This window comes from Macaca nemestrina, chromosome 5, assembly GCF_043159975.1.
Source record: "Macaca nemestrina isolate mMacNem1 chromosome 5, mMacNem.hap1, whole genome shotgun sequence".
NCBI classification, from domain to species: domain Eukaryota; kingdom Metazoa; phylum Chordata; class Mammalia; order Primates; family Cercopithecidae; genus Macaca; species Macaca nemestrina.
The window spans coordinates 47,326,402-47,338,880 of NC_092129.1; the positions used below are offsets into that span (position 1 = coordinate 47,326,402).

A 12,479-nucleotide genomic window follows, 5' to 3' on the forward strand; every position below is an offset into this window, starting at 1 on the left:
CCTGTGTTCTCCCAGTGTTTTAAGGGATTCCTGGGATAAGAAGATAGGGGAAGCCCCCTCAGACTCTGAGCCTTTGCTTCTGCTGAATTCCATCACTTTGTACGTTGCTTGATGTCGCAGAGATACTGTACCTGTTCTTTACTGCATCAGTGAAACCTGAGACTAACCCACATTTCTTTCTCTCTCTCTCTCTCTCTCTCTCTCTCTCTCACACACACACACACACACACACACACACACACACAAACACACAAATTAAGGCCTGTGTGTGAGTAGCAGATTTTATTGGCATTTCGATGAAAATTAAAGACAATTCACATATAGAAGGAAAAATAATAAACATTTTCTCCATAATTTAAAACGTAAAAGTTTACACTAGATATTCCATACATCCCTTCTCTAAGAACACTCCATTTTTGAACATCTATATAATGGAGGTACCTTTCTCCTCCAACCAGGATTGAGTGATTGGTCTTACCTCAAGATTTATTCCTATCCCAATCCCCCATTTAAGGAGAAAGATTTTCCTACCAAGTCCAGACTTTGTAAGTCTCCCTTAGCACATTGAAATTAATACTTTATATTAATACACTGGAAAGTATTTACTTCTTTCCACTCCACAAGAGCTCCGAACAATTTAAATTATATTCTTTCAGTACTGTAGGAATAAAAAAGTCTATGACCCCCAAAACTCTTAGTGGCATCTCATTTATGAAAATAAAGACTGTCCCACCTCATACATACCAAGCATTGGAATGACCAGGATTAGGAGCCTCCGCACCACCCGTAGAGCATGGCAGTCACCGCACCAGCACAGCCTCTGGCTGAGCTACTCGCTAACTGGCAAGGAACCTAAAGGCTTGAGGGTTTGACCGTATAGACTACCAGGGTCTCCATTTGAACTGGTGCCCCAAGCCCTGCAATTGTTAGGAATAGGCCTGATGGTTTATTATGCAAGGCAACCATCTCCTCTCCAGTTTCTGTTGACGGTCCTGGTGGTTTTGATCTTCAGGTTATACCGGTGTGCAAAAAGCTTGGGAAAGAAGGTAATGATGAAAAACAATGTATAACCGCTTACAGAAGTGATGTTTCTTTTTTTTCTTTTATTTATTGATTGAAAATAATATAATAAATGGAAATTTTAATATTGATTTACACTGTTGGTTTTAGTCCCTGAGAGTAAGCTGCTCTAATGTTAACAGTGAACTTTCTGGTGAAACAGAACCATTCTCATGAGAAGAGAGATTCTTACAGCTGCTTCCCATGTTTTATGTAGGACCTTCCAAGAAGTGCCTCACAGTTAGATGCAAGAAACACTAAAGTCCTCACTTTCATCAGCTATATTGGGTGTGGAATATCTGCTATTTTTTCAGCAGCAACTCTCCTGACATATGTTGCTTTTGAGTAAGTATTTTTTTAATCTGCCAAACCCTTTGCTAACTGTTCCAAATGTGAATAAGAAAATTGCCTCGGCTTTGAAAAACATTTATACACTGTAGGGTGGTTCAATGCTAATGTTCATGTTTCTCATAAAATATATTATGCAACATGAATTTTCTAGCTATAGAATTTTAATTTATAATTACTGTATTTCTATTTAAAAAATGCATTTGAATCTGTTAGAAATGATTAACATTCAAGTAAGTAAAAATTATATAAGGTGCTTTCTGTATTGCAAAACATGAAAACATTTGTTTTATAATCTTATAAAATTAGTCCTGAAACAATTTTTTTAAGATCCTTAACTCATTAGAAATCAAGAAGGTTCAAATAATTTAGGGAAATTATATTTTAATAAAAATGTCATCCTTATAACTCTAGAATTTTTCCTGGATTAAAAAAAATTCTGTTGAAACCCAACTGGGAATTGTATAAACAATTGGAAATAATTTTGAAGTAAATTAATATTTTTAAAGTCTTTATAACTTGCCAAATACTCATAAATATCCTTAGCCCCTCCTTTTAGCAGAACCACATCAGAATGGTTGTGCTACCTATCTTATTGCAGGGTTGTGTAAGATATGAATTTATACAGGTCTGTGCTTAAAAGATTGATATACAGTATTAGTTCTGTCATAGATTCCTTTTTTCATTTTTTAGGAAATTGCGAAGGGATTATCCCTCCAAAATCTTGATGAACCTGAGTGCAGCCCTGCTGTTCCTGAATCTCCTCTTCCTCCTAGATGGCTGGATCACCTCCTTCAATGTGGATGGACTTTGCATTGCTGTTGCAGTCCTGTTGCATTTCTTCCTTCTGGCAACCTTTACCTGGATGGGGCTAGAAGCAATTCACATGTACATTGCTCTAGTTAAAGTATTTAACACTTACATTCGCCGATACATTCTAAAATTCTGCATCATTGGCTGGGGTAAGCCTCTTCAATTTTTTTTTTTGGCTTTGTTTTTCCCTCATGAAAATTACCAGATTCTCATAGGAAAAATTCTTATTTAAAAAAAAATAGCACCATTAAGAGGAACCTCAAAATTGTGAATGCCATGGACTAGCTATACATAGCCTAAGGAAGGGACATCTTCACAACTTTATTTTTTAAAACTCATCAACAGCACTCACTATATACACGAGTAAAGGAAAAGCCCTCACTCCTGAGTCACCACAAACTTATTTCCTGAGCCCAGAGCCAGCCCACCCAAGTCTGAAGAAGCAGCTGGCAGACAGTGGTGTCTTTCCCATGATGCTTTAAAATACAAAGGCCAGCTCAGACGGCTAGTTACACTCATCCCCAGACACATGCCTATGTCTTGGAAACCAGAGAAAGAATGTTGTTCTTGCGTGTGCAACCAGAATACTTACAGGATTATTGCCTTGAACTTTTTGTAATAACATGAGTCCTCAGTCAGACATAGGTGGTTGAATTAACCTGTCTGAGATCTTCTGTTGTGTTCCTTTGTTTTTGCAAGTTTCATATTGAGTCAGGCATTTTAGAGCGTTCTCACAGGTCTGTTTCAGATGGAAATATAAAAGTGAGAGATATTTTCAAGACCTTCAAAACCACCTCAGGAGGCAATAAGCGCACTCTTTGGAGACCTGGCACACCTGCCATAGAATTTCCCCACTGAAATATACATGGAAATACTTAATCTCTGGAGAGAGAAGGCTACAAAGACTTTATAACCCCCTTGCTTTTCCTCCCCTTTTTCTAAAGAGTTTTCTTTACATAGAAGGAGGCAGAATAGGCTATAATGACCTTGTCTGCCTAAACTCTGCCACTCTTAATTAATGAAACCACATTCACTAGTGCTAGATTTGATACAAATCAGGTTCTGGTTTTCTAGTGAGTCCCACTAAGCAAACAGAATTTTATTTAAATATCTGTCATTTAAGAGTAGGTTTGGATTGTTGCCAGTTAGAGTTGGACATTGAACCCCAAGGAGGGGATTATGTTGTTAACCAAGTTGCCATTTCTAAGAAGTTTGAATCTGGGATATGGAATGTTGACTTGCTTGCATTTCTCTTCTTTTTATCTCTCTTCTTTACATTTCATTAGCTGTCTTATGAAGCAGTTTCAGATGCTTCAAAAGAGTTTGTGTCATGGTGTTTTTCTAACAGGTTTGCCTGCCTTAGTGGTGTCAATTGTTCTAGCGAGCAGAAACAAAAATGAAGTCTATGGAAAAGAAAGTTACGGGAAAGAAAAAGGTGATGAATTGTAAGTAATAAAAACTTTTTGTGATGAGTAGATATCCTTTGTTTCCTGAAATTTAGCATTAGTTAATTTCCATGCCAATAACAGGGCTTTCATTTTAAAAGGTTAATGTTTATTCGCATGACTGCCAAAGTCTCTGCTACACCACAGATTAATTCAGTTGAATGCCCTGAAATGTTTGAGACACTTTTTCATATTAACATTGTACTCTGTCATATGGAAGAATTGAGAAAATGCCTAAGAGTCTGTTTTTTTAGCCTCGGAAGACCCATTCTATTTCAGAAGATTTCATAACACTCTCACCTCCTCAGACTCACCCACATCTTCAAGAGAGTTAAATAGCAGTATCAGACAGAGAGTGAATGATTCAATGCCAATGGGAATGTTATGTCGAAATTTAGAGAATGGAGAGATCAGCAAGTTCTTAAACAATTTTGAAAGTTCTTTTCAGATTGTGAGATCATTGAGATTAAGGTTTTTGTATTGTTCAGTTTGGGCAGTTACTGCTCTCATATTTTATTAATCCACCATGGGTATTCAATTAAATATATGTTGATTGAAAAAATTACTGAATAAAGAGCCTATTTCTGAAATGGGACCCACAATGCCACGTATCTGTGCACATTTCATGGATGGATAACATTTACAACAGCTGGACGCAGTGGCTCACCCCTATAATCCCAGCACTTTAGGAGGCCAACCTGGGTGGATCACCTGAGGTCAGAAGTTCAAGACCAGCCTGGCCAACATGGCAAAATCCCATCTTTACTAAAAATACAAAAATTAACTGGACATGGTGGTACACGCCTGTAATCCCAGCTACTGCTCGGGAGGCTAAAGCAGGAGAATCATTTGAATCTGGGAGGCAGAAGTTGCAGTGAATTGAGACCGTGCCATGCACTCCAGCCTGGGCGACAGAGTGAGACTCCATCTTAAAAACAAACAAACCCGCTTACATCACTTATCCAATCTCTGTCCCATTCCTTCACAGTCTTCCCTTCTCATATATTTGTAAAGTGGCACTCGAAAGAACCCACAAGAACTAGGGAAAAATAATGGGGTTAGGTCAGGAATTCCAGAATTTTAGAAGAACTTCTATGTGTAACAGAAACGTTAGCTCTAGGGACAATCTGTATTGTTTCAGGGACATTTATAACGACATACATTAAAAGTAGAAATCAATAAATAATTTCTAAATAAAAGAATTTAGAAGTATGTTCATCAACTCATTCAGAACTTTAAAGTACTATTTAGTAAACTACTATACCATTAGGAAATTTCATTCGTTGATAATTTACTATATGCAAGAATCATGTTAGTTTCTAGAATTCAAAGATGTGCAGGACAGCTTTTGCCTTTGTGGAGATTTTGTTCCAACGTGGAAGACATGGCCCAGAATAATAACCATTTGTGCTAGAATTTCAAGATGAATTACTAGAATTTCAAGATGAATGTAATTGCTTTAAATCATTTATCCAATTTTCGAGGTGTCTTAAGAATTTCCATAGAATTGATTAGGCACTAGGACATCTGCAAATTGTATTATTTGACAACTTTGCATATCATACAGTTTTAAAATTTCTTTCATCTACTATCCAGTCTATATATTCTAAGTATCAAGTATCTTCTTCTCCATATCACTGGGATGTTTTGTAATCATTGTAAGCTATGTAATTGTGCATGACAAGCATCTGTGTATTAATCTCAATTATAATAAGGTCTTGCCTCATCTACAGCAATGATATTAGTAGCAATTATTTTACCACAGTAACAAACTCACAACTAGTTGTGACTTAAGTGAGTAGGAGTTTACTCTGCACATGACAAGAAACACGGTAGTGGCAATCACTGGTATTGATTTTGTGGCTAAAAATGTCAGGGCCAACAACTCTGCAGGTGGCTTGACCACTGTGTCATTGGACAGAAGATGCTGGCTGCAGCTCCATAGCTCACTTGCACGTTTGAAGCTGGAAGAAGGAATAAGGGCTTTGCCAGTTGAGTCTACCAGTAATAGCTCTCCCAGAAATCCTTTGGCAGACTTCTACTTTCATATCACTTTATAAAACGATGTCATACGGCCACTCCTTAAATACAAAGGAGACCAAAAATGAGTTTTTAAATTTCCCATTCTTAGTGTACAGGCACCCAAGAGAAAAGGAAGTTAGACATGGCTTGGAGCAAGTCAACCAAAGTGTTTTCATATCAACTCAGAATTCAGGAAGCCACCTTGTCTTCTTTGTCTACCTAGATAGTAAGACAATGGCCATCCAAAAACAAATGAACAAAAGACCTATGAAGAGATTGAATAAGAAACTGAGGTCCAAGAAAGTAAAGTGACTTTCTAAAGGCATTTGAGAGGAAAATCTGCAGTAGCCCAAACTAAGCTGAGAAGAGTCTTAGGTAAACAGGACATGGTAATACATCTTTTTTCTTTCTCATTTCTTTTTTCTTAAGCTGCTGGATTCAGGATCCAGTCATATTTTATGTGACCTGTGCTGGATATTTTGGAGTCATGTTTTTTCTAAACATTGCCATGTTCATTGTGGTAATGGTGCAGATCTGTGGGAGGAATGGCAAGAGAAGCAACCGGACCCTGAGAGAAGAAGTGTTAAGGAACCTGCGCAGTGTGGTTAGCTTGACCTTTCTGTTGGGCATGACGTGGGGTTTTGCATTCTTTGCCTGGGGCCCCTTAAATATCGCCTTCATGTACCTCTTCTCCATCTTCAATTCATTACAAGGTAAGATAAATTGTACATGAATAGTCTCTGCTTTCTAATTTTGTCATATTAGCAAGCAGCTTCACTTTTGGACAGATGCCATGTTAAGTTTCTGCGTCACTATTTCAAGTGCTGAATATAGTTCCAGGTGCACTGTGGTCACTTGTTAAAAGGGTCTTGAATAGATAAATGAGGTAGAATGTTAATTCTGCCTTTTTATCAGTGATATATCCCAAGCACCTAGAACACTGTACCTGGCAGACAGTAAGTACTCCATAAATGCATATTATTTCATGAATGAATATGGAGCAAGGGAAGTATCTAGCTGAGAACTGAACAGGGAGTTTAAAGGGATACACAGACAAGTTACCTTCCTCACAGTTTTGCTGAATGTTGGTGCTCTTTATAGATCCTTGTCCCCTGTAGATTTACCATTGATGGCCAGAAGAATTTTTAGAGTCTATGTAAGAACAGTAGCAGTTCACCTTGATTTTCGGTTCCTTTGATTTCAGAATAAATACCAACACTGTAGTTTAGAAACTTTTATCTTTTTATGAGATATATTGAACTTTTCACAGTTCAACAATTCAACAAACATTTGTCAATGATCTGCTTTGCATAAAAATACTGGGCTTCCTTCAAAGAGCTTGCAGTCATACGTCTTATTCCATAATACATACCATAGTGTACTCTATAATAAATTTAGCTTTTAAGCTTAAGTGAATATAAATTGTCTTTTTAGATCATTAAATGGCATTCTTTAAGATTTTGTGAATATACCCTGTAGTGTTGATGAAACGCCTTAATGTGCAGAAGCACCATGAGGCCAACACTTCAAAAGAAATTAGAATGCTTGGAATGTTTCTGAGTAGAGCAGTGCAAATGGCTTGACTGAAGCTATTGGTCTTGCAGTTGTAGATGTCTGGGGAAGAAATTGCTGAATATATCTGAGCTGGGGTGGAAAGCAGATTTGTATTACGCACCAAATGAGGTGCCAAGGTGGGTACTCCCTGCAGGTGTGTTTTAAGAAAGTCTGTACTTACCTGCAGGGGACAGTTGGTTACTGCCTATCTCCCATGCTCTTCCACTAGCTTGTGAAGTGCAAAAAATAATTGTCACATGGTAGGTGCTTAATGATTGGTGAATTAATGGATTGCTAGATGGAGAAAGAGGCTTTGGGGATGGCCTAATCCAATCTGAGATGCCTCTGGCATAAATATGTATTAACTACTTCAGCAAATTTTATTCAGGTTCATTGTCTTATAACAAAGGAAATATGCAGATTCGCTATCTTTAGTCAATAGAATAATAAGCCTTAAGTGCACCTCCAAAAATTGGAAAATGAGTATGTAGCATATAAATACATCTTTATTGGGATCTAGCTCTATAAAGTGAGTATTCCTCTATTTACTCTCTTCTATAATATACAACATAAAAGTGCCTGAATAAATATTGACAAAAGTATCCATTAACATTAGAAATTCCATGGTTTTATATTTCAGGATTGTACATAAAAGGCACATTGATCTGCCAGCCCAACCTTGGTTTTGCTTTTAGAATTTCCTGGCAGTTTCAGTAACCTTCAACAGCTATAGTTGTCTGTTCAGCTCTGTTTCCATTAATGAGAATTGGGATGTTTTATTTTTCCCAGCATGGGTCCCCTGTCAGGAGGGAAAAATGTTGTAAACCATCATCAACTCAGTGTTCTTCATAAATCATTGACTTTTAAGACTAATTTTAAATCATATAAATGCAGAACAGATTTCAGCACATTTAGTTATATTAAAAAACCTCCCAGAAAGAAAATTTAAATTAAAAAGCAGTGATGCAGAGCACAGGAGTCTACCAACAATTGCTTGCTGCCCAGACTTGTGCCGAAACTTCTTAGGATGCTATGGAAATGTACTTAATGGTTTTTATCATTGAGTCATTTTCAGAACCTTCCAAGAGAGCCTTTGTTGTTAGAAGTATATGCTTTGTTAAAAGAAGCCTGTAGAATTCAGACAGCTTAAAGAAATGATTCAGTGAATGCAAAATGAACTCAGGTAGTAAGGAGGCAAACTACATTTTATCTAATTTTTTCTTTTTGATATTCGTCATTCCAGCAAAAATCATGATGTGGTCCCTCTGCCTCATGGAATTTATATTCTAGTAGGGGAGACAGGTTAATTAAATATATTGCTCTATAAAAATTACCATGTGACACTGAGAACATTTTACAAAAAAACATGATATCTAAGCTGCAATCAGGAGGATCGATAGGAATTAACTAGGAGAAAGATGGGAGTAAGAGTAGGAAGAAGAATATTTGAGATACTGGGCATTTCATGTGCAAAAAATTTGCTGTAGTTGGTGATTACAATGTATATTCAAGGTATTAAAAGGAAACTCATATATCCTGAGAACACCAAAGGGGCAAGATAGTGACAAAGCAGAGAGGCACAACAGAGAGGCAAGGACTAGACCAGAAGGCTCTGTATTTCAATCTTTACAAACATAATAGGAAGTCTTTGAAAGGTGGAGTGACATGGGGGGGTGACATGATTCAATGTGCACTTTGTAAAGATAAAGCTGGACATAATGTAGTGAATGGATTAGAGTTGCCCAGTAGTATCTGTAGGCAGAGCAGGTAGGAGGAGACTCTCACAGTGTTTGGGGAAGAGGTGGTCCAGTATTTTAGACTGTGGTGGGGATGGGAGAGCTAGAGAGATGTGCACAGAGCCAAGGGAAATTTAGGAAGCATGCTGCTACAAAATACTCATCATTGATTTGCTCATTAAACTCTTACTTTTCTAGAATGATTAGAGTAAGGAGTCTTCTTGTTAATACAATATTATAGTTAATGGATGCCTGTCATTATAATATTTAACAATGGCTAAAGCTTTAGAATGCAGAGCAACATCCTGAAAGCTAAAACTATGCTAAACATATTTTAGTCCTTCTTAGATTTAGCTTGCAGGGGAGCACCTTAAAGTCAGCAGGGTCACCATGTAATGTTATGGAGGTGGGATGTGTGGGAGCAAGTGTTTGAGCTGGGTCTGTTGTGGTGTCAGGGCATGTATTAATTCGTTTTCACACTGCTGATAAACACATACCCGAGACTGGGCAATTTACAAAAGAAAGAGCTTTAATTGGACTTACAGTTCCACATGGCTGGGGAAGCCTCACAATCATGGCGGGAAGCAAGGAGGTGCAAATCTCATCTTATATAGATGGCAGTAGGCAAAGAGAGAGTTTGTGCAGAAAAACTCCAATTTTTAAACACATTAGATCTTGTGAGACTCATTTACTATCAGGAGAACAGCCCAGGAAAGACTTGCCCCCATAATTCAATCACCTCCCACTGGGTTCCTCCCATGATGCTTGGGAATTGTGGGAGTTACAATTCAAGATGAGATTTTGGTGGGGACACAGCCAAACCATATTATTCCACCTCTGGCCCCTCCCAGATCTCGTGGCTTCACATTTCAAAACCAATCATGCCTTCCCAACAGTCCACCAAAGTCTTAACTCATTTCAGCATTAACTCTGAGTTCACGGTCCTATGTCTCATCTGAGACAAGGCAAGTCCCTTCCACCGGTGAGCCCGTAAAATCAAAAGCAAGTTAATTACTTCCTAGATACAATGGGGGTACAGGCATTGAGTAAATACTGCCATTCCAATGGGAGAAATTGGCCAAAAGAAAGGAGCTACAGGTGCACTGGCAAGTCCAAAATCCAGCAGGGCAGTCAAATCTTAAGGTTCTAAAACGATCTCCTTCAACTCCATATCTCACATCTGGGTCACACTGATGCAAGAGGTGGGTTCCCATGGTCTTGGGCAGCTCCATCCTCGTGGCTTTGCAGGGTATAGCCTCCCTCACAGCTGCTTTCACAAGCTGACATTGAGTGTCTGCAGCTTTTTCACACACACAGTGCAAGCTGTCAGTGGATCTACCGTTCTGGGATCTGGAAGATGGTGGCCCTCTTCTCACAGCTCCACTAGGTGGCACCCCAGTAGGGACTCTGTGTGGGGCTCTGACCCCACATTTCCCTCTGTACTGCCCTAGCAGAGGTTCTCCATGAGGGCCTCACCCCTGCAGCAAACTTTTGCATGGGCATCCAGGCGTTTCATCTTCTGAAATCTAGGCAGAGGTTCTCAAACCTCAATTCTTGACTTCTGTGCACCCACAGGCTCAACACCACATGGAAGCTGCCAAGGCTTGGGGTTTCTACCCTCTGAAGCAACAGCCCGAGCTGTACCTTGGACTCTCTTAGTGGCGGCTGGATCAGCTGAGACACAGGGCACCAAGTCCCTAGACTGTACACAGCATGGGGACCCTGAGCCTGGCCCACGAAACCACTTTTTCCTCCTAGGCCTCCAGGCCTGTGATGGGAAGGGCTGCTGCAAAGATCTCTGACATGATCTGGAGACATTTTCACCATAATCTTGATATTTAACATTTGGCTACTCATTACTTATGCAAATTTCTGCAGCTGGCTTGAATTTCACCTCAGAAAATGGCATTATCTTTTCTATAGCATTGTCAGGCTGCAAATTTTCCACTTATTTTCTCTGTTTCCCTTTTGAAACTGAATAGTTTTAACAGCACTCAGGTCACCTGTTGAATGTTTTGCTACTTAGAAATTTCTTCTGCAAGATACCCTACATCATCTCTCTCAAGTTCAAAGTCCCACAAATCTCTAGGGCAGGAGCAAAATGCCACCAGACTCTTTGCTAAAACATAGCAAGAGTCACCTTTGCCCCAGTTCTCAACCAGTTCCTCATCTCCGTCTGAGACCACCTCAGCCTTGACCTTATTGTCCATACCACTATCAACATTTTTGTCAAAGCCATTAAAGTAAGTCTCTAGGAAGTTTCAAACTTTCCCACATTTTCCTGTCTTCTTCTGAGCCCTCCAAATGGTTCCAACCTCTGCCTGTTACCTAGTTCCCAAGTTGCTTCCACATTTTTGGGTGTCTTTTCAGCAGCACCATACTTCTGGTACCAATTTACTGGATTAGTCTGTTTTCACACTGCTGATAAACATGTACCCAAAACTGGGCCATTTACAAAAGAAAGAGGTTTAATTGCTCTTACAGTTCCATGTGGCTGGGGAAGCTTCACAATCATGGCAGAGGGCAAGAAGGAGCAAGTCACATCTTATGTGGATGGCAGCAGGCAAAGAGAGAGCTTGTAAAGAAAAACTCCCATTTTTAAAATCATCAGATCTTATGAGACTCATTCCCTATCACAAGAATAGCCCGGGAAAAACCTGCCTCTATAATTCAGTCACCTCCTACTGTGTTCCTCCTGTGATGTGTGAGAATTGTGGGAGTTACAGTTCCAGATGAGATTTGGGTGGGGACACAGCCAAACCATATCAGGGCATATACATTACTTTTGATAGATTTCTTGTCATATTTGTTTATGTCTTCAAAACTTTGACTCAAGCATATTAAAAAATCCATTTAATCTTTCAGGATTCTTGGAAATATATGAAGGGGTATGTATAAACACATATACATGTGTAATTATATGGGTACTCACATAAATTGGAAGAGTCTATATATAAAATTTTATATATGCTTTATTTTCATTTTTATGTTTTATATTTTTATTTCTAGCATGTATTTTTATTTTTATGTATAATTATAATTGTATAATTTAATTGCCAAAAATTATGTTAAATGGGTATCAGAAAATTGTTACTATCTGTTTGATTATAAAAATTTTACCTACTTAAATAAGCAAATGACATCATAAATTGAATTACGGCTGAAACCAAATTTATTATTTTCTAATTATCCACAGGATAATGCTTTGGTCTTTTAATTTTACCAACAGTATTAGTCAGTTTTCACATTGCTATAAAGAACTTCCTTGAGACTGGGTAATTTATAAAGGAAAGAGGTTTAATTGACTCACAGTTCCACATGGCTGGGGAGGCCTCAGGAAACTTACAATCATGGCAGAAGGGGGAGCAGGCACATCTTACATGGCAGCAGGCAAGAGAAAGCGTGTGAAGGAGGAACTGCCAAACACTTATAAAACCATTAAATTTCATGAGAACTCACTCATTATCACAAGAACAGCATGGGGGAACCATCCCCACGATCC

At 38.6% G+C, this 12,479-nt stretch overlaps 1 protein-coding gene and 1 long non-coding RNA gene across 10 annotated transcripts in view; one reads left to right on the plus strand and one right to left on the minus strand.

Annotated features, from left to right (window-relative positions):
• The window catches only part of LOC105465745 (adhesion G protein-coupled receptor G6), a 135,537-nt gene that overhangs the window by 105,119 nt on the left and 17,939 nt on the right, over window positions 1-12,479 (plus strand). For all 9 annotated transcript variants that reach the window (XM_011714313.3, XM_011714320.3, XM_011714319.3 and 6 more), the window contains 4 exons: window positions 1,277-1,404; window positions 2,101-2,369; window positions 3,569-3,665; window positions 6,117-6,400. In XM_011714313.3, coding sequence (XP_011712615.2) covers window positions 1,277-1,404; window positions 2,101-2,369; window positions 3,569-3,665; window positions 6,117-6,400 — 778 coding nt within the window. The remainder of the gene's footprint in view (window positions 1-1,276; window positions 1,405-2,100; window positions 2,370-3,568; window positions 3,666-6,116; window positions 6,401-12,479) is intronic.
• Window positions 2,141-4,051, minus strand: LOC105465744 (uncharacterized). Its single transcript, XR_977768.2, has 3 exons — window positions 3,966-4,051; window positions 2,813-2,959; window positions 2,141-2,278 (listed from the first exon to the last, which is right to left on the minus strand). It is a non-coding gene; the product is annotated as an uncharacterized lncRNA (long non-coding RNA).